The 22,565-nt window shown below is 44.4% G+C and overlaps 1 protein-coding gene across 2 annotated transcripts in view; it reads left to right on the top strand.

Moving 5' to 3' along the window:
- ADCK1 (aarF domain containing kinase 1) overlaps nucleotides 1-22,565 on the top strand; it is a 72,819-nt gene that overhangs the window by 28,415 nt on the left and 21,839 nt on the right. For both annotated transcript variants that reach the window (XM_064715481.1, XM_064715482.1), the window contains exons 4-5: nucleotides 956-1,159; nucleotides 21,663-21,821. In XM_064715481.1, the coding sequence (XP_064571551.1) occupies nucleotides 956-1,159; nucleotides 21,663-21,821 (363 nt within the window). The remainder of the gene's footprint in view (nucleotides 1-955; nucleotides 1,160-21,662; nucleotides 21,822-22,565) is intronic.

Raw genomic sequence — 22,565 nt, 5'->3', positions numbered from 1 at the left:
CAGGGTAAACTTATATGAAGTTCATTAAATATTATTCAATATAGCTGTGTCCTTGGCAGGAGGCTTTTCTAGTGACAGTAATAAAGAGGGAATAAATCATTGTCACTGAAGGATGTGGTGGCTGGTATATTCTTGAGAAGCAAAATGAACTGAAAGAGCTGAAATACAGACCAGGCAAGAGGTTGGCAATGGGTTTTGTCATGTGGTAGTTGCATTTGGCCACTGTGACCACAGCTGGTAGGTCTTCTAACACTTAGTTGCTCAAACAACTGTCATTGCAGACTTTGTTGGCAATGTAGGCAGTAAAACCCAAGACCTGACTGGACTGGAGGGATGTAATTCCCCTTGTGCATGTAAAAGGGAGGCGAGGAAGATGGAGGACTGCCTGTATACTGTCCTCCTCCCTGCCAAAGAGAGATCTTTAATTTTGATTTTTAACGGACTTTTCTTCTGAGTTCCAGGAAGTCTCTGTGTATCTGTGGCTTTCTTCTCATTTTAATTCACTGCATTCATGCTAAGAGTCTAACATAATGGTTGAGGTTGTGATTTTTGTCTTTTGACAAGGAGTTTCCAAACTATGCAGAATCACAGTGCATAGTGCACTGTGATTCTGCATCATAGTGCAGAATCACAGTGACAAACCAATGCTGCCCTATGGCCAGACATTTTATTTTGTGCAAGGATGGGCCAAAAATTAATGTGCTGTTACTGATCATGATGCCTATACAAACAAGTGTTGAAGCGCTTTATATTCTGGAGCATCTTGTCCTGGTCTGGTTCAGACCCTTTAAATCCAGTCAGAGTCCTACTAATGAACTGACATGTTAGATGATGATGCCCAGAATCAAGAAAGGAAATCCTTGGTCTGCTTAAATACTGGACAAAATAAGATGTGTATGTGGACATGTGCATGTAACCGCAGAAGGGCTTGACTGATGTTCTGGTCTCTTCACAGGTGCACCTGCGCTCTGCTGAGCGCCTCCGGGAGCTGTGCTGCTCCAACCGAGGCACCTTCATCAAGGTGGGACAGCATCTGGGAGCGCTGGACTACCTCCTGCCCGAGGAGTACACCCGCACCCTCAAGGTGCTGCACAGCCAGGCCCCGCAGAGCACCAGGCAGGAGATTGAGCAAGTTATCCGGGAGGATCTGGGCAAAGAGGTAGGAGCAGCCATAGCTTGTGGTGGCTTCTCTGGCCTCAGCAAGCCCTGGACAGCTAGAGGAAGGAAAACTGCTGATTCTCAGCTATAAGAGATACTGAGGGGAGATACCTCTTCCTTGCTTATGGGTGAAGCTATGTGAGTTTTCCCTGTCCATCAATGGGCATTATTGGCAGGCTTTGGTGAGGAGGAGAAGAAAACAGAGGAGTAAGGGTGTGAAAGGTGCCAGTTGGAAATGGCAGGACTCAACAGAGCAGTGTACTCTGTATGCCAAGATGAACGGGGCTGCTGGAGGTCAGGATGGAGCGCTGTCTGCCACACTGAGGAGTGGGAGCTGGAGGTATTGATGTTCAGGACAAAGATGTATTGGCAGAGCTCTGTGAGGGATGACTGCTCTCCCCTGGCTGCACTAGACCAATTCCAGCTAGCACTGACAGCCCTTTACTTTCTCGAGGCCCTAATTAACCCCCAAAGAAAATAATGGCATAAATCACTTTTGGTGCTGCAGTCAGGTAATGCAGTAGCTCAGGAGTCAGTGCCATCATTAACCCTCAGCAGCCCACAGCACTGAGATCAGTAGGTAAGTGACTGTGTTCATCAGATATAAGGGAAGTAACCATGGTAAATTACAGAGGTACTTTGCATCTTGCTCTTTACAAGATGTCCCCTCACCTGTAGCCCAGGTTGTGGAGAGGCATTTCAAGAATCACAGCAGACGTAGTAAGGAGGCAGGCAGGAGGCAACAGTGTGCAAAGGTGATGCTAGGGAAAGCGTGTGTCGGGTGGGGAGGAAGACAGAAGGCTGAAGAAGGAAAGTGGTGTGTACATCTGTTGTTTCTCATATATAGATGCTTTTAGGACTGTTTTGGTTGTTCTGGCCTGTCTGACTGTGGTAAGGAGGTGTGGGGGAAACATGAGGTAAGTGAAGTATTTGCACCTAGAGGGTATATTATGGGCAGATTTGAGCAGGGTGAGTCTGCCTCTGTGTAGTTTAAGGTTCTACATATTGTCTAGCCAGGAATGACCATTAATATTTCCCTACAGTTCAATAGCAGGGTTAATGTCAGCCCCCAGTCTGAAACATGCTGCCTCTATCAGCATTCCATCCTTGCAGCAAGGCTGATACCAGCTGTGTTTCATAGCTCAGTGGATAGATGGAGCAGAGCAAGCTGGCTGCTCCCTGCAGGCCTCTGCCTCTATGGGCTTCCATGTGGCAATCTCCCTTCCACAGGAGCTGTGGAAAGCCACTCCAAAGCTAACCCACGTTAAATTACCACACTAGGCACCTCTGACTCAGTTTTTGTGGTGTCTCTTGGAGGTGGGACCTTTTCTCTCAAGTGTGTGTTCAGCTGCCACTGATAATCCCTGATTTCTTTGTGCTTCTTGGGAGCTAGAGGAATGCTCTGTGCCTCATTGATTCCCAGTGAAGCAGTTCAAATACAGACTTACCTCATAGCATTCACTTCTTTCACATGGGCAGTGCTGGGCAATATTTAATTTTGAAGTTACAGGAGAGGGAGGGTAAAAAAGGTAGAAATGGTAAGAAAGTGATGGAGGAGAAATGGTAACAAGGGAAAGAGAGCAATGATAAAAGAGATAAATGAAGAGAATAACATGTATAAAAATAAAGGACCTTGTAAAACTGGGCAGTATTAAAAGCTGATGTAAATGCCTGTATCAATAGTTACAAGGCACCAAATCAAGATATTTAAAAGAAAGGATTTAGGAACCTAATGCACCAAAGCTCTCATTGCTGGAGCCTAGAGGGTTTAATAGGGTTGCTTCAGAAACAAATTTAATTTCAATGCAGCTAGATCCTCAGTATATTTTAAATGTTATATACTTATCTGAAATACAGGTAGCAGAGCAGCAAGGTGGAATATCAGGGCAGAGAAGAGTGCAGAGAGGGATGTGAAACTTTCCCTTCTGGGGCCAGCATTACACCTGAAAACTTGAAGATGAATTCAAATGGAAGTAAAAATGGCAATGAGGGAACCTTCTCAGAGTGCCTGAGCCTAGTCCTGCTGCTCTCAAATTCAGTGTAAGACTTCTAGTTCTCCCATCAGGCCCAAGAGCAGGGCTCTTCAGATGAATCTTAGGTGTAGCCAAGAAGTAGTTACATACAGCTTGGATCAGTGCAAAACAAATGGGACAAAGAGCAACTGGAAATACAGATATACCTAGGGAGGAATGTGACAAGCTAACAAATTAGGCAAGAGCTTGCAAAAGGGCAGGAAGGTCAAAAAAAAGACAATTTCATGTGCAGAAGCATTATATTTTCAGTCAATTAGAAGTAGTCTGCCTTCTGATGTGACCTACTCCTGTGAATCTTATCACGGGCTTGGGTGTTTGACAAATGTTTTGTGGGAAAACTGGCTTAAATGGAGACCATGCCAATAGGACAGATATTTGAGCAAAGACAGAGCATTTATGAGATGGATTTATGGCAGTTCACCATGAGTTTGTTGTCTCCACACAAACCTACTTGATACCCTGATCATGGGAGGTCTCCCATTTTAGGCCAGTGTTGTGGCTGGGGACTGGGAGCTGCTCTGATGTAAAGGTGAATGGCATGTGTTGATTTGACACAGAAGCAGAAGCATCATATATGCTGACTATTGGGTTGTCCTGTCCAACCCTATTTTATGTCCAGGGCCAGTGTACCTATCAGGGATCACTGGGATAAAAATAATCAGTGAGCAAACGCTGGCTTTTTAATCTCAGCCACAGTGGTTTGGATGAGTGATGGTGGGAGGTGATAATTCCCTGGAGTGTTAATGTGCAAGAAGTTGAGGTAGGTGGGGTGGGATTCACAGGGTGGTACCAGTGGGAGAGGCTGTGCAGAGAAATTTTTACAATAACTCCTGGAAACAGTCACCAGTGAGATCACAGAGCAAGAATCTTTTGGGGAGACAGTGGAGATAGTGCAGGTTGGGCTTGTTCGGGGTGAATTTCTTGGAGCAGTTGGGAAAAGCTGTGTTGATAAGAATGGGTGTTAAGATATGAATGAAAGAGTCTCTCCTACCTCTATTTTTATCTTCCTTGCTCGAACAAGATTCTGAAAGTGAAAAGGTGTCAACCGTGGAAAATGAAAGCAAGTTGAATATGTCCTTTCTCTGCAGAACTATTAATGACAGAGGGACGGACAGCTGGTTCAGCTAAGTGCTCTAACTCAACCAAGTGCATGCAGAGCAGAGTCAGGCAACTTCTGGGAAGATATGGACACCACGCATTTAGGAAGAAGGACTGATGAGGAGCTCTGGAAAATAAGACTTTCAGAGTGGGTGTACCTTAAAAGCACAAAATCTTTGTGCTTAGAAACTAGAAAAGGTAGAAGAAATTTTGACAGCACTGGGATTAGGGACACTTCCTCCCTCTAGTAGTTTGTTTGGAAACTACTGTCATGTGGCTGTGGGATACAGGGATATTGGGGAGGTGATGCCACTCTGTTCTGATTAAGGGCATATCACAGCATCCCTTTTCATAGGATGGAGTGGTTGCAGAAGGACTTGTCAGCTTTTACAACCCCGGTCTTGCAAATATCCTTTGTGCCTTTGTTGCCTGGCTCCACTACTGGCCAGTGCATTCCCTAATATAGTTCTCACTTCTCTGCTGCTGCACAGTGCTGTCACAGGTTAGATACTGGGACATCTCCATGCTTCACTGTGTACTCTTCTCTACACCAACACACACTTCTACCTCTTTCTAGTCCCAGAATAACTCCTTGTTTTGCACATCCCAGTAGGCCACAGCCTAGGTCTACCCACTCAGCATCACTGTATTACTTCTCCTATGTACAGCAAGATGTCACTTTTCACAGCCTATTGCTCATCAGCTTCCAGTCCATCCTTACACATTGGCATTTTTACATCAAATTATTGACCTTTTCCCTAAGGCATCTTATTCTCCCTCTTGGTATGTTTGTGTACTCTGTACTCTACCCAAGCCTTTACTCATGTTGGAGGTAATTTTCCTTGGTGGGAGAACTCCCTTCCTCCCCATCTGTCACTCTTTCCTTTCAGAAATATCCCAGTTTCTGCTCCTTTCTGGCAGGTTCCTGTTGGGCAGGTTCTCTAGTCATTGCTCCTGTCTCTTGTGTAAGGTTGTTTGGTTGGGGATTAGGGCAGGGATAAACTTTGCAGCCCCCATCTGAGGGTGGTGTGGTCCCAAGCAAGGTCTTTCCCATGTTGAGGGGGTGCTTGTGTAGTGCAGCTGCCCAGGTGCTGTGTCCAGGCTGCCGTTGCTTGGGGGTGATGCGCTGGTGTAAGGCATGTGGCTAGCCAAGGGAATGAGTGTCTCTCCTTGTCTCCTGACTTACCTTCACATCTAACAGGTCCTGAAACTGTTGCAGAGGAGTAGAAATGGTTGAAGCTGAGCAGTGTCAGATGTTATCAAAAGATCATGGGTTAAGATAAGAACAATTTACTGGAAACAGCAATGAGATAAGAAGACAAACGATAACAGCAACAATATTAATAATAAAAGGTATAAGACAAAGAAGTGATTTATGTGAAAAGCTCCTGACAATAAACAATACCTGACTGTTCTGTCCACCACTTTAACTCGATTGAAAGGAGCCCCTTCTCCTTGGAAGAGAGAGTCCCTTTCTCCTGCCACTGGCAACGGCATGAGGTGGTATCAAGTAACTTTAGGGTCCTGGCCACACCCCTCCCGGCAATTGCAAAAAATGAACCTGGTCCTGATTGGAACTAGGGCACTCCCAAAGTTCCCAAAGTGTTTTTTGGGTTGGGTACATGAAATATGATTCATCTGTTTTTGAAATGTACCCAAATACACCTGGAAATATGGTCACTGCAGTGATCTGCAGTGATGCTGCATGGACATTTGACAGGGAGGGACAGAACTTGTATGCCCATGTATATTGCCACAGGAAAGACAGAAAATGAGACCATAGCAAGGTGCTAATCCCCAGTGCAAGTGATTTCCCAGTCCTCATACTGCTATGAGAATAAGAGAAATAGCACAAATAGAAAAAAATATTTTTACTCCTATTTCTATATGAGTTCTTGGTATAGTATGGCAGCCTTTGCTATGCCAGTGACTAGGAGAAGGATGGACTTGATTCCCTGATTCTTTTGGAATTGTCAATGAGCATTTTAAGCTCTGGCAAGACATATGCTTATTTCTGATTTGCAGAATGATTCAAGTAATGCTCAGCCCTGTGGGAGAAGAGCAAGGCCTTCAATAGGCTGTTGGGTATTACGCCACATGTCCTACAGCATCAAGTTATTCCCAGGGTAAAATGAGCCACTTTCTGTAGCTGGAACCATATGGTGCTCTAGAGAAGTTTAATTTACTGTGCTATATCACAAAGTCTTCATGTCATAATGAAGGTTGCTGCAGGTTCTGTTATGGCTCCAGAATGCCTTCTCTTGGGTGGGCAGTGTTGTCTAACCCTTCCAGGATGCCAGGACAGGTGCCTGCTTCCTGCAGTGTTGCAGAACCTTGTGGTTGAGTGCTCTGCCCACAAGCACTGATGTATACCACAGTGCACAGTCCCTCTTGTGGTTGCTTGGGGCTGTGGACGGATGCAGAATGGCTTTGCCAAACACCCAGGTCTCCTGTGGCTTGTGAACCTGGTTCTGTCCTAATACACCATCTCCAGCCAGCAGTGCTGTGCTGTGAATGGTCTGCAGTGATGGTCTGTGAAGTGCATCACTGTGTGTTACATCACTAACAGACTCTGTGCCTACTTTCCTATTCATAGAGTTTAGTGAACATCTAGGTCACCTGAGCCTCTTTGCCTGCTATGGGCGTTGTCAATCACTCATTCTGCATTACCCTCCATTACCCCACCAATGTGGGAGCTGAGCTGTGGTGGCCATTACTCTGACAGTGTTAGGGGCTGCAAAGTGGGATGGGAAGATATGGCCCTTCTCCCACCACTCTGAGTCTCTTGCACTACACCCAGCAGGGTTTCCAAGCAGACGTCAATAAAAAACACATTTTTATTAAAACTGTAATGACAAATAAAAAACCTTCACATTTCTTTCAATAACTTGGGATATAAAAAAGAGATTTTTATCTATTATGAAAAGGATTTTAGCCATAAAAAGGTAATTTAAAGAGTCTGAGATGGATGGCGAATAGCATTAATGTCACCCAGAACAAATGGTCCTGCATTACTCAACTGAAAGGCACAAGTGGCTGCCTGTGCAGGTCCCTGCTGCTGCTGCAGCCTCTGCTGTGCTTGCCCTGCCTTGTCTCTGGTAAGAGGCCCCAGTCGCTGGCAGATCCCAGTGTAGCTGCCTCTACCCTGAGCCCGTGGGTGGACAGCATCTGTCCAGAACTGCTGCTCCAAGGGCAGATGGGCAAAGCAAACAGAGAGCTTTATGTGGCTCAGGTAGTGAACCTTGCTTTGTTTCTTGTGTCCCTGCTCATTCTGTATGCAAGCTCCAGTGTTACTGACCCTTACTGTTGTGCCAAGGACAGCCTGCTGTCCTTACTGCCAGGGGAGCTTTTGAAGAGGGCACTGCCTCTTTCCATGGGTTTTCTCTCCACTCAGAGCTCCTGGGAGAATTTGGCTGGGTCCTGCTCATGGCAGCCTCTTCCTGGGTACTCTAGGCCCCTTAGTCTGAGAGAGGGAAGGTTTTGAGTATAGAGTAGAGGATAACCTCTTTTGACTTCTTTCAAATTAGTAAGAATTACAATATAAGAAGTTGGACCGTAGATTTTCTGAAGGAGTTTGGAGGGCTTTCTTTAAGGAACAGAAAAGCTTTAGACAGGAGGTGCAATGGGGAAAGCCCTGGTAAAAATAGTTCTGAACTGGATGGTTAGTGACATTTTTTGCCTTCAATTTACAAATTCTTTAGGTGCCTGGGGGTTAGTGTATGATGTACCTGCATGGAATTTGTTGCCTCAGTGTCTGTGCAGGCGTAAGCTGTGTTCAGTACAGTTTTCTCAGAGTTCTGATCATACCTGAAATGTTGCTCTGAAGCAAATACATCTTGGCTGACAGTACCCACAGCAGCTGTGTCAGGCTGTATTCAGTGTCCATGTCCTGCAGAGGTGGTGCATCTGCTGCACAACAATGCTCAAGCCATTGACAGAAAACACTTTTCAGCATGTGGGTAACCCTTCCAATTTCAGACAATTGCTGGAAATTGCAGTCTGTAACTGAGATTAATAGTCCTTATTCTTGCATATGGAGACTTTGTTTTTTCAAATGTATATTTTCTTAGCTCAGCAGTCTCCAGGCATTTCTGGCACAGCAGGATCTGTGTAGGGGCAGAAACATTAAGGTGCTATGTTGAGGGACTGCCTTCTATTTCAAAGCCCACTGCTGATACTCTCTGAAATACTCTTGATTCTCTGATCTTGACACAGGCTGGGTTTACTGTGCCTGATTTTTCTCTGAGGGAGTGAAAAATCCCATCATCTGCCTGCCCACTGATCTTTTAATATCCTACTTGATGCTGCCTAGTTATTATCTCCTAATTTCTTTCACAATTTTACATCTGCACAGTTGCTTGGCTCTTGACCCATCAGAAACATGAGAACATGATGCAGTGAGTCGGGAAACTTTTGGCAATAGGTTATTTGTAGGTGAAACAAATGACATAAGATGAAATAAGGAGTTCCAGGGCCTGACCTTGACATATCCGTATTTTTCTAAAACACAGAGTAGTCACATAGAATTTTTATGAATTTATAAGATGTACAGTGATCTAATAAGTTTTGTTTTATGGCACTTCTGGGATCTGTATGACAGGAAGCTCTTGATTTCTATGGAAGGATGCTGAGCTATAAAAACACTTCAACTCTGCTTGCAAGTTTTCTTTCCTGTGAAAAACTGCTAGGAGCATTGGAAATTCTCCTTATGAGAAGCCACACACTCAACATGCTTTTATGTTTTGAAAACTGAGGCAAAAATTGGGATCTAAGGTGTCTGAACATTCTGTACACTATTAGTTAGCAAAGTGTGTTTGTTCCTTATAGGCAGACCAGCCTGAGGAAGTTTTGTCATGTTATGTATGTGAACATTAGGCACATTTTGCACTTATTTTCTGTAAGCTTTACAGTATTTAGTTTTACAGGATGTGTAGTTCAGAGCCAAACCTCTGAAGCTGTCTGTGACAGCTGAAGAAGTAAATTCATGTGGCCTACTGCTTGTGCCAGGAGAGCTCAGCTGAAGCAAACCTACAAGTTTCTTCCTTACAAAGCTCACATAATCACTGCATCTCTAATTGACAAGTTCTTGGAAAAGGCTCTTCAGCACCAATCCTTCCAAATTTCAGATTATTAGTAGAAAATTTACATTCGTTAGCTCATTTTGGATAATGAATGAAACTGAGGTGGTATCAGTTGTGCATGGAGAACAAAGCTAATTTTCTCAAGCACCTTATTGGATGTAGCTGATTGGTTCAGGTCTATTAACTGCTATTCCCATTTATCAAGAAAGCCTAGAAGGAGGCTAGAGCAATTAAAATTACCAGGGCTTGTTAAGAGGGGTTATAGTAAAGAAGTCTCTCCACGTAACTTTTCCTGCCTTGCCCTTTGTAAACTGCAAATGTCTTTGCCCTGGCTGCCAGGAAAACCTCTAAGCCAATGCCTCCCTCCCAGTCCATCTTTTGTCCTTTGGACCATAACCTAATCTGTTCCTCTTCTATTTTTTTTCCTTTTTGTTTGAAAGAAGTGTGAAGCTGGTTCTTAATGGGATATCCTGGCCAAGGCCTTTGCCAGTCCCTTGCAGTCATTAGAACCAGCTCAGGTATTACAGAAAGGCTGCTCTGAGATAAACATTTGGGACAGTGGGTGGTTCTCAGTGAGTGAGCAGGAAGGAATGGAAAGGAATGGAGCAGACTGGTTCTGTGGGCCTTATCTCTCTAAAGACTACACAGCCATAGCATACTGATCACAATGTGTTGGACTGAGTGTCTCCAATGACTTAGTATCTTGTACCTGATGAGGGAGTAAGTGCAGCCTGACCCTTCTGGGACACTCTGTCCTGGCCTTGCTCTCCACAGGACATGTCTAAAGTGCGTCTCAGTCACTTGGCCCCTCTTTGGTGAGGTGAATCCTTAGTTCTAATGAGGTGCTTTTTGAGATGGTTACAATAGATGGAATCCACCAAACTGTTTATCTTCATCCACAGAAGCCCAAATATTTTGAACTGTAGGAAACAGAGCTACATACCAGTTAGTATTTAGAGGCTTCCTGTCCCGTTCCTATTCCAGAAGATGACTTTTTTGTTCCATTTTTGAGCTGCATCAGCCTGAGGGAAGGAAAAAAGGCAGTTGGATTCTGGCTTTAGAATAGTGGGTTGCTAGATTGCTTGGAAATGCATGTAAATTAATCAAAATGACCCCCCTAACTTTGTTTCCATAGCCCACTTTTGTCCTGGTAACAACCTCTAGCAGTACATACTGGGGATGCCAGAGGAGAACTTACATTCAGGCTGTTTCTACTGCACCATGGACTGTCAGCCCTTCCCTTTGCAGTACTTGTCACCCTGCAGTGGCAGCAGCAGTGCTAGGCCTGTAAGTGTAGTTGATTTATGTTAACTGTTGAAACAATAATGTTTAATCTGTAAAGTGCTAATCTATTTTTTATGTTGATTATGAATAGGCCAGCTGTGCCTACTTTCCTATTCATAGAGTTTAGTGAACATGCCCGTTTCACAGGCTGGGTTTGGAGGGTAATTTACATGAGAGCAGACACTGCTTTAGGGAAAGAAAATCAGCTGGTTACACCCTTGAAGCAGGGATTTGGCAGCCCTGCACTAAGATCTGGGGGCAAGGAAAAAGCATGGGAGGAAGAGGAGAAAGACAGATAAGTGAGCTGTAGAAGAGGCAGACAGATCAGAGCAGACATGTGAAAAGTAGGGAAGATATGGTCAGGAGAAGAAAGGAAAAGTTTATATTCTGAGGAGAGCTTGACAAGAAGGAAACAGGACAGGATGTGGCTGGTTTAGCATAGGACTTTTCTCTTTGTATCAGTGCAGAGAGCTTAGGGCTCCATGGTTTGTATGGCTGGTCATTAGGGATGATCTAATGCATGGTGCCAGTGACACTATTGGTGAAGTCAGTTGTGGACTTAATTTGTCGTGCATTTGTCTCTCTTGAGGGACTTCTATTGATCTCTGTATGTTTTTTTTCCTGAGAGTTGGCTGCAAAGGATACAAACTCCAGGGCCTTATCCAGACCTCTTTGTAAGTTATTCTACCTCAGCTCCTGTGTAGTCCCTGCACCTTGGTCTCTGGTGTGGACTGCTGTGTCTTTCACATTGGAATAGCAATGTGGAATTCACAGCTGTGGAATAGCTGTGTCTTTCACATTGACTTGTCTGCCATGTGTGCTGGTGTTTCAATACCCATCAAGGCACAGTTAACACCAGTAACTGGCTTATGAGCTTTACATCTTCAGCAGAGCTTTCCTACCTTTTAAGTATAATTCTTTTAAAATAGTGACCTTATTATATCCGTTTTTCCATACCAGTTCAGTTCAGGAATGGCTGCCTGCCCACATCTGCCAGACTTCATGTACTTCCAGGTCCACCTCAGATCCCTAATCCCTACTTCTACTTCCCTGTTCTGTTAATCTGGGGCAGTGTTGTGCTTCAATAAGACTTCAGGCTTGCTTGTATCAATGTAATTATAACCAAAGCCAGGGAAAGGATATAACTGGGCAGAATCTGTCTGGGACTGGGCTTTGCCTTCTGCATGTCATCATTGTACTGTGCCCCTGTCCACCCTGGTGATAGTCTGCTGGATTGTCCAATGCTGCTTCTGTCATTCCTGCTCTGTCCCAAGTGATGAAGATCATCAGAGGGCTGGAACACCTCTCCTGTGAACACAGGATGAGAGAGTTGAGGTTGTTCAGCCTGGAGGAAGACTGGGGGAGACATCATAGCACCTTCCAGTGCCTAAAGGGGACGTACAAGAAAGCTGGAGAGGGACTTTTACAAGGGTGTGGTAGTGATAGGACAAGGGGGAATGACTTCCAACTGAAAGACAGTAGGTTTAGGTTAGATATTAGGAAAAAATTCTTTTCTGTGGCAGTGGTGAGGTACTGGAACAGAGAAATCATTTATGCCCCATTCCTAGAAGTGTTTAAAGCCAGGCTGCATGGGGCTTTGAGCAACCTGGTTTAGTGGAAGGTGCCCCTGTCCATGGTAGGGAGGTTGGAATGAGATGTTTAGGGTCTGTTCTAACCCAAACTATGATACTTTGAAACAAATGCAGTCCTGTCCTGCACACACACTGCAGGAACCCTCCACTCCTCCTGCACACCCTGCCTCTGCACACACACAAACACCATCCTGACCCTTTTCTTCATTTGCCTCTCTGTGGGTGGATTTTGCCTACCATTCCCCATAAAACCTGTGTATACAAATGCCCTGCTCCATGCTTCCTTTTTAACTCTGTGCTCAAGCCCTGGCACAGCTTCACTTCCTGACCAAATCCTTGTACCAGACCTCTTCCAAGCATCTCCTCATCACACTCTGTATAGTCATATAAAACTGCCCATACACATTAACCAGCCCCCCTGCTTTGTCTTATATACTTCTTGAAGCCCCCAGGCTCTCAAAGCTGAATCAGAGAACTTTAAGATGAGGCACAGGTGATGTGTGTTTCTCAAGGTGGCACACAGGTGATGTGTGTCCCATATAACCTCAGGCTCTGGCAGCTGGTTATTTCTCACAGGAGTGCTGCTGTTGTGCAGGCTTACTGCTGACAGGGCCCTTGGGCCATCTCTGCAGTCCTTTCTGAGCCTCCCCCTGCCTGGCTGTGACTAACATGGAGCTTGTTTATTGTGGCTCCTTGATCCTTTCCTACGCAGGTTTCAGCCAGTGCGTGGCAGGAATGTGTTTATATCTGGAGTCAAAATGGTCTTAGCACAAAATTTGCTTCTGGGTGTTTTGTTAAATCTAACCTTCTTGCTTTTGTGCCAACTGGCCCCATCTCTGTGGTATTTTGAGTGAGGCTCTATCTTGTTGCAGGTAAGAATTTTTTTACATTGAGAACTTCCAGTCATGGCAACAACTTCCCCAGGGATGTGGTGGAAGAGAGACCTCATCACCAGAGATTTTCAAGGCATCCTTTCCCATGAAAAGTTAAACCAGGCTGTCTTTTGAGGTCCCTTCCAACCAGAGCTGTTCAGTGATTTGATTATTCTTTAGAAATGTTCTGTCTTTGCACCAGGCTGCTGGCAGCTCTAGGGGTGATATGTCATTTGGGAATATGTCTTCAGGAATTCAGCCAAGGGTTCTCTGTGTTGGGGACCTCCACAAATCTTACTACATGTGCAGCTCAAGAGAAATTGGAACTTTGAGGGGATGGGGGACAGTTGGTTTGTTTTCACCTGTCATTTGTGAGCATTAGCACTTGATGTCTAGTTCAGACCTCAAAATGAGGTCAGTGTTGATGATAAGGTTGAGGCTGCAGGCATGCTTGACAGAAAGTTAGTGACACTCTCCATTGTGATGAGAAAGGAGATAGAAGGGATGGCTTGACTGAAAAGATTAGGAACTGTGCTTTGGCTTTGTTGAATGTGAACAGAGAAATGACTGAAAGAAGATGACTGAGATACAGGCTGAAATTGTAGTTTGGCTAGAAGCAGGCTGGTGTAGAGTACAGAGCCAGAACTACAAGTCAGCAGAAAGGAAGTGGGAATTTTATGTGAGCTATTATCCAGATGCAGGGTGGGGGTAGAGGTTGTGAGCAGAGCTTTGTATAACATCTCCAGAAAGCTGGGAAAAGGATAAGCCAGCTGCTCAGATATACTAAGAGAGCAATTAAAAGAGCAGAAGGCTGAGGAGACTTTTCCCTTCCTTAGGAACTACTGGGGTATTCCTGCTATGTTAGCACTTTCAGCTCTATTGCTTGGGAGCTGAAGAGCTGCAAAGAACACAGAAAGCCTTGAAAATCTTTATATAAAGGGGCCACTACTGCTCTACCTCAGCCATGGAATAAGAATCCCTTTGGGCAGATGGAATGCAGCAGAGTTGTCTTCTGCTGTGTTTCCACTGTGCACTGGTGTAACAAATGAGACCCTCCTTTGTTAGCAGGGGGAGGAAAGAGAAAGAATGCTTTCAATTAAAATACAAAAGATGGCTGGGAGTGGCATCATTGTGTGCTCTTGAAGGACTGTGATTCCAGTCTGAACAACTGACCAGTGTGGCTCCTTCCTCACAGACAGAAGAGATGAAGAGCAAGTAGCATTTCCCCAAAAAGAGAGAAAAGAGTAGATTTAATGAGCATTGCTCAACTGGGAGAAAGATAAAAGAGCGAATTAAATGGGGCATTTGTATGTGCAAGGGAAAGCAGGGAAACATCTGCCCCATAGCCTGCATTGTTGGAGTGAATATGTAGCTCACAAGTCCCTACTTTTTTCCCAGCATGATGGAATAGAAAGCAAACAGGATTATATATGTATATACACACCTTGGCTTTATTTTGCTTTGGTCTGTGCATTTTGCATAGGCTATAAGATACTTATGTCATGCAAAATAGAGTGCACAGTGACAGTGTTTGCTGTCACATAGAGAGACTGCAGTTTTACATCTTTGCTTTCCACACAAGCATAGTTGTTAGTGGACTCTTGCTTGGCCATTAGGATAAGGAAGCACTGGCTGCTGTTGGAGGCCAGTCATGGACAGGCTGGGCTACAGAAATGGTTTAGGGTATCAGGAAGATGACTAGCTGCACAAGAGGTTTTGTTATATTTTGAGATGGAAAGAAGTGGGATGCTGAACAGATCACAGGTCATTATGCTAATTAACTGCATCTGGGGACAGAAAATAAGTATTTTCTCAATGTCCATGCCAGTGTTAGAGGGACTGTAAATCCCTTTGTTATCACGTGGAGATTCTGAGGAAGTAGTTGATTCAGTCATGCAAGGTTCTTCCACCTTCCATCTTCTCCACAGGGAAGTGAACTGGATTTGCAGCTTAAAATTGTGATGTAGCTTCCAACAGCAAAACCTTTCCCATGGTAATGGACATTTTTGAGAAATAGATTTTCTTGGAATGTAATTCTGTGTATGAGATTATAAACATGAGGGAAAACTACCTGGATGTATACTTTGACCAGGAATAATGTTCACCCACACAGGTGGATGGATTAGAAACTTATTTGGAGACATCCCAGCTTTGCTGTTTCCTTTCTCTGGTTTCATCTATATGTTTGTGCGACCACAGATGTTGTGCTAGCCCTGCAGATGATGTCTGGACTCTGCTTTCTTATAGTTTAGCTTATCTGCCTTACATCAGAAGTATATTGTGCAGTTTCTCTGCTTTCAGAGTGCTTTGTGAAACCAGCACCTGGGCAAAGAACAGCTGAATGAAACTAAACATGGGAGAGGCTGTGGTGAAATGCTATTGGAAAACCTGTAGAACTCCCAGCTGTTGAAAGCATCTCTGGGTGCTGAGCTAACTGTTAATTTTAGCATCCTGTGTCTCTGGAAGCTGGTAGTACATCCAGTAGCTTAATTGGTGAAAAACATTTATTTCCTTGTGCCGGTCAGGACGATGTTCCTGAGCCAGTTATGTTCCAGTCTGGCCATCACAATCCTTGCTTATGTTAGGCTGAATGTTGTTTATTTGTGGGAGCCATGGATAAGTGGCTCACCTTTCAGAGGGATGGGAGATGAGGTCCACCTCATACACAGGGTCTCAGAAGACATACATCTGCTCTGTCTGCTCATTGCTCTTACTGCCTGTTGTAGCTGTCACCACTGAGATCCAGGTTTCGATCTGGGATGAGTGATAGTCTCAGACAGTCCTGCCTTGTCTTAAGGATCTGAGTCAGGAAAATAAATGAAACTACCATGAGTGTGTCTGAGCACAGACTATTATGCAGGAGTCATCAGGGATGGAATAAAAGGCGCTTTTCCTCAAGGTATAGCTCTGTAATAATTAAAGGTACTATACAAGTCAAGTAGACTGATACTATTGCTGCACAGCTCAATGGATGGATGTGATGAGTACAAGAATGGCTTTGTGTAGGCTTTTCCACTGCTTGTCTAGCCAAAAGAGACTACAGAAAAAGGATAATAGGTGAGCAGATCAGGAAGTAGCCAGGATCGTAGGTATCAGACAGTGAATGAGTGAGTGAACATTGGTCTCTGGCTGAGGGGGATCAAGGACTCTTCCTTTAGCAAGGTTCATTTTCTGTAACACTAATGCCTTTGTAACTGAGAAATGCTGTCGGTAGGATCCCAGAGAAGATTCTCAGGGTTTTAGCAGGTAGTGGGCTGCAGAGGTCCAAAGTGGTACAAGGTAGAAATAACAGGAAAAAGTGAACTTCACACCCTACCTGAGTCCCATTTTTCTGGAAGAAATGCTGATGGTTGATGGACAGCCCCAATTTTGTGCTATTGTTGTGAAATGTTAGCAGTGATTAACAAAGTTAGCAGTGATTGGCAGGTCAGGAACAAATGTGTACCATTGGCATGTGAAGTGACATGTTTGTGGCTGTGTGTAATAATTGTTGTATATGTATTGTACAGATAGGTTTTTAAAAGCAAAGCTAAAAATTTGGACCTTATAAATTAGACAAGGGCAGATTTCTAGCTGTGTTGACAGCCCCGATTCTGCTCATTGAAGCATGAGTGCTGTTGCATGGTGTGGCCCAGTGTCACAGGGGATATCAAGGAGAAACAATGTTAGACCTCAGCTCTTCCAAATTCTGGGCAGGCACCTTATTACATCTCTCCCCCTGAAAAGAACCACCTCACTTTGCCATCCTGTGCACTGAAAGATGCAGGGATTTTCTGTAATAAGCCATAGGTAATTGTTTCAGTGCATGAGAACACACGCATACCTTTACCTGCATTCATTTGGATGCAGCATATGCCGCTCTATATATGTGCACGTATGTGTAAATGTAATGTGAACACCAGCAAATCCATTGAAAACAAAACCACTGTTCTGTTTACATCTACAATATTATTAAAAATACTGGACTAATAAATACATGTTCTTGACAGATGAATTTAGGAACCATCAATTAAGCTTGGCATTCATTAGGTGGGGAGAAGTCCAATCAGATTTCACTGACTCAACAAAGCCGCCTATAAATTGTGGGCTTTTTGTTCTGATGTTTGATGAATTATTCTTCATAATCCACTGTCTACTATGATAAATCTAATCTTTCAGTTTTTGCTGTCTTAATAATTCTCAGAGCAGCCCTGTGACATTTTGTTTTCGTAGAGGGGATAGGAGGGCTGGGACGATGGAAAAAAACCCCTCGTTGTCTGGGAAGTATATTCTCTACAACAAAGTAACGTTTTTCTCACACTTAGAGCTCTGGTCTTGCAGACTCGCAGGGATCAGTGAGCCCTTGGCAACATGAGCCATTATGTGTATCTTGTTGGAAAGATGACCAGCCTAGCATGAGGTTCACGTTCCTTAAACCAGGAGGGGCATTGAATCTGAGAGCAAAAATAGCGTGCTAGCGTTGATAAAATGAATTCCAAAAGTCCTGATGCCTTCTGCTGTTAGTGATCCTGCATCTCACTGCTTCCTAAATTTGTCTTGAACAAACTGCTGACACATGGCCAGCATTAATCACAGTGGCAGAGCAGAGCCACTGCATCTCATGTAGAACGATGTTATATAATGCAGGGCTGGAGAAGGGCTCCATGACTTAGGCTCCTGCTCCAGATCACCATGCTAGCAGCCCTTCCAGAGGGAAGAGAACATACCTCTCTGTGAAGTGGGCAAGTTGAAACCAGGCAGTAATACTCCATCATTTGCTGAAAAACATGGATATAAAAAGGTTGGGATTAAGAGGCAATATATTTCAAAAGAAATTAGCTAGCAAGACATGCACATTTAACTGTTATGGTTTAGAGATTAAGATATCAGACTGGAACTTGGGATATCTGGGTTAAATCCCAGCTCTGTCAAAGACTTCTCAGAACATGCTAGGCAGGTCATGTAAGGTAATACTTTCAGAAAGGACTCAGGATTTGGGAGCTTAAATCCAATTGATTTCCAGTATCTTCCTAAGTGTTTAAAGACAGGATTTGCAAAAAACACTGAGGCATCCTGGTGCCCAGCATTGTGGCATCAGGTAGTATGTGCTGCAGACCTTGGGAAGAGCAGCTGTGCTTTGGGAAAGCACTTCAGCATGTGAGGAAGCTTGTAGCTGACATCTGGGAGTTCCTGGAAAGCATGAATTTGTGCAGGGCCCATGGTGGCTGTGGATCTCATACCATGGCACTCTGGGCTTAATGTGGTCTCTAGGTGCAACCTCAGCACAAATACATACTACTATAAGTGCCAAAGTAAATAGATCCTGTTAGAGCTTTTATATCTCTTCTTTGAGATGTGAATATTAATACCAACAATCATGCATGTTTTGTGTATTTAAAATTAAATGAGCTTCATTCTTCAGAACTAAACAATCAGGGCTGTGTTTCCAGCAAGTGAAGTACAGCACACATTCATTTGCTGGTGGAGCCTGTGCTTGTTGATGGAGACCTGTCTTGCAGAAGGAGCAAAGGAAACCACTGTGTGCAGGGACACTGCTCACCTGCATGGCTGTAAACCTGCAGCTGGCTGTCCTGCTCCTTTGAAAGAGCAGCCCTAAAGTTCCTTTTAAACATTTATTAAACCTGTTTCATCTCCTGCCAGGATTTCAGATGGTAACAGTGAGTTTGATGAGGCTATTTGAGACCAGCTGTAGCCTGGAAAAAACTTGAGAGTTCCTGAGGTCAGGTGCGCTCCAAGACTGTCCCAGACCTTTGCTTGCTAATCATCCATTCTGAAAATGACAATTTTTGTTAAGGGTGCTTGTGAGCAGTAAGAGCCTGCAGCCTGTTCCAAGAACTCTCTGCTTGCATGAAATGGGTGCAGCCACCTTCCTTTGGAAAGACCCCACTCCCCGGCAGGCAGTGTGGGAACCAGACTCACCTCTTCTCCGCTTCCATGTCACAGCGCCTCTTGCGCGCTTTTGTGTGTCTGGGACACAGCCTGCAGCAGAGGCATTAGCTGCCTCCAGTGAGCTGAGAAAAGACAATTCCATAATGAACGAGGGTTATTTGCTAAGTGGGGGGTCTTGGAGCCCAGCCATGGTTGTGCTTCTGTTTTATCTCAGCCTCACACCTGCTCATGTAATGGCTCGGCTGTGATCTGCTCCCTCCCCCTGTGCACGCTCTGCCCTTCTGCTCCTGGGGTATCCATCAATTCTCTGGCCCTATTGCAGTCCCTTGCCTTGCTGTCTTTGTCTGCAGCCTGTGAACGTGCACAAAATTGCCCTGGAATTGTGGGAGGGCCGCTGAGCTGGCTCTGTCAGACATGACTGCTAACCTGACTTCCATGTCCTAAGTAGCAAGTTTATAAATTACTCTTTAATACAAAATAACTCCTAGACACAGCTTTCTTCAACTATGTTTCTTTAGAAAACTTAGTCACGCGATAATGAGGTATATTTTTCCTGCCAGAGGGAACATGTGCAGTTTTTTTTTTTCCCTGTATGCATTCAGTTCTCGTGAAAATTGCTAGATTGACAGTGTAGGCAATTAAGAGGTTTTAAAATCCAGAGCAGATGGAATTTTATCCAATTTATATATGATCTTGCTAAAAATGTACCTTACTGGATTCAAGCCAGTGAACTCCCAATTCTGTATTTTAACTTTTGGGGGATGTTACCCAGCTTTATGATAGTTAGAGTAGTAACCAATTTGTAAAGGATACATCCCTCTGATACAAGGATGTAGGGTAGTGAGAGAGTTGAAGAAAATCCCAGCTCGACCTCATGTGGCAGGTTCTCTGCGCGCATTTTTTTCTTCCTTATGGGATCTTATAGCCCAGCAGGCTCTTGGCCACCTTAAATCTTTACCCTTAATAGATCCTTTCTTCAGGGAATACATAAACTTCACATAAAGGTAGAAGTCCCTGTGTCTTGAACACATTTTCTCTTGAGACACAAATGTCAATAGGTTTGAATTATGGACCTGCTGTAATTAAAAAACACATAACTAGTTGTTTTTAAATGCAGTTGTTTTACTTAATTGATTTTGCCGCCAGGACCAAAGAGAATTAATTAAATAAATAAAATGAACCTTCCTAGTGAATTACTGGAGGCTGCCGAGTCTGTGTTGGTACCTAATTACTGCAAATGCTCCAGTTTGTGGCTAGCAATAGTTTTCTGTGGAAGGGGCTGGGAGAGAAGGGGTGGGGTGGTGTGGGAGGGGGCTCATTCCTTGGCAGCTGCAGGAGGGAACAGGCTGCTCCTTGTAGTATTTTTCTTCCTTTTCAGCAAAAAGAGTATTCGTTTAAGGCTTTGCATGAAGACTTTGCTTAGAAGGTCTTTATTCATATTTAATTGCTAGGTTGCTGCAGCTCCCATCTTTAATTACCTTTTAAAAAGCAGGTTATAAAAATGCACTGACATTCTTTCTTTTTTGTTACTGCATAAATTACAGGCTTCTCAACTGCTCACTTGAAATCAGTTGAGCCTGCTAGAAGGGTAGAACAGGGTCCCTTTTCTGACTTCTGGAAACCTCAGTTTATGTTTGCCTTGCCCTACAGAGCCGGACAACAATCCTCAACTAGCATTACATGAACCATGCCTGAAGCCACATATCTGTGTTGGCCCTTGCTGTGAGCAGACTGACTGTGTGGAGGGGCCTGGCTCATCAGCTAGGCTGAAATTGCACTACCATGGTTGTAGTGCTTGCAGAGCCTGTGCTGCTTGGTGCTGCCAAGAGGGTCTCTAGCAGGGTGCTGTGTTATGCAGGGGAGGTGGGCTTCTGCCCTCACCTTTGTCTACCTTGGATTTTGCTTCCTGGACCTGCTCCTGGTAAATCTACTTCATCTGCATCTTTCCTTGTAGTCCAGTCCTGGATTTCTCAGCCAGAGCTTCTAATAATTTCCTCTCCTGCTTGCCAAGTGCTTTGCTGTCCCTGATGGGTGCTTTTTCTGAGCTGTGAGACCTGGTTACTTTTATGGAAGGTGTGGCAAAGTCCATCACATTAAACATGTTTTCAGGCCAAGATGTCACAGTTGAAACAGCAATTTTTATCCCCCTGCCCTGAATGCAGCCCTTAACCACTGCTCCCCAGTCATGTGCTGGCTTTCACCAAGTAAGCTTGCTGCTGCTGCAATGCACAGGAATACACAGTCAGGTTTCAGGGGTGATGGTGGGTGGTATTAAATATCTGCAAAAGAAATACATGCAAAGGAGCAGCTGTTGGCTTCTGCACCCAGGATGCTGACCATAATCACTTCAAGCCATTTTTAGGACCTTCTGAAGAAGTCTCGCACACTGCCTGGCCACTGCAAGTCCAAGGTGAAATGTGCTGCTGGGACTCTGTCACAGGTTTCCATAAGCAGAGTGTCTCCAGGGCATTTGCGTGTTTGGCAGGCTTCACTCAGAGGCCAAGCAATGACAAGGCTAAGAGAAGGGACAGAAGAACTATGAAAAGGCTGAGTCTGCCCAGCTTTGGCACATGAACTGTCTGGCCTGTGGGCAGGGCTTTCCTGAGCATGGCTTCTGTTGCTCCAAGCTGATGCCTCTTTCTCTTCTCTCGGCAGATAAAAGAGCTCTTTGTCAGTTTTGAGGACACTCCCTTGGGAGCAGCATCACTAGCCCAGGTACACAAAGCAGTGCTGCAGGATGGGAGAACGGTGGCAGTGAAAATCCAGCACCCCAAGGTCCAAGCTCAGAGCTCCAAGGATATTTTGCTCATGGAGGTAAAATTACATGTTAATTTCAAACTTAGAGAATAATTGCCATTGAAGTGTATGGGGACCACATTCATCAATGGTGTAAGCAGGTATAACAACACCAACCTGTGGCTTTGAAACCTCCACAGAGATCAGTGCTGTCTTGCAGGATTAATGCAGAAAATTGGTGAGGATTGCAGTGCTGGTGATTGTATGGATGGAGAGACTGAACAACAGGGTAAGAGGGAAGGAGGAGAAGACAGGTAAAGATTAGTGACACTATGGTAAGTCCATATAAGACTTAAGAAGTAGAGTGTGAGTCCTGAAGTCTCTTTTCAGCCCGTGTGCTCATTAACTGGTCTCAGGGACCATTAACTGATCTCTTGTAGTCAGGCCTGTGTGATCAAGGAAAATCATTGTTCATGATTAGCATGTTTTTCAATTAAATTCTAGTGTGGATTCAACAGTAGATGAAGTTGCTATGATTCGTTTTGTTTCTTGATCAGCTCTGAAATGCTGAACTGATTAATGGTAGAAACAAAAACACTGAAATACAGAGAGGGTCACCTAACAGGGGCAAATATACAAATGAGGGATTCGGGTAGGAAAAAAGTTTCAATGCCTAGCTCCTGTTCCTCTAGTGAATGGTAGGTACCACTCTTATTTCCCAGTGCAGTGCTGTAGCTTTTCCCAAACTTCTAAGTCTAGCTATAGAAAGGAGGAAATGGAAATAAACTGCAGCCCTGTACTGCATTGCAACAGACAAAGATG

This window comes from Zonotrichia leucophrys, chromosome 5, assembly GCF_028769735.1.
Source record: "Zonotrichia leucophrys gambelii isolate GWCS_2022_RI chromosome 5, RI_Zleu_2.0, whole genome shotgun sequence".
Taxonomy (NCBI): domain Eukaryota; kingdom Metazoa; phylum Chordata; class Aves; order Passeriformes; family Passerellidae; genus Zonotrichia; species Zonotrichia leucophrys.
This window is presented reverse-complemented; position numbering and strand designations above follow the sequence as displayed.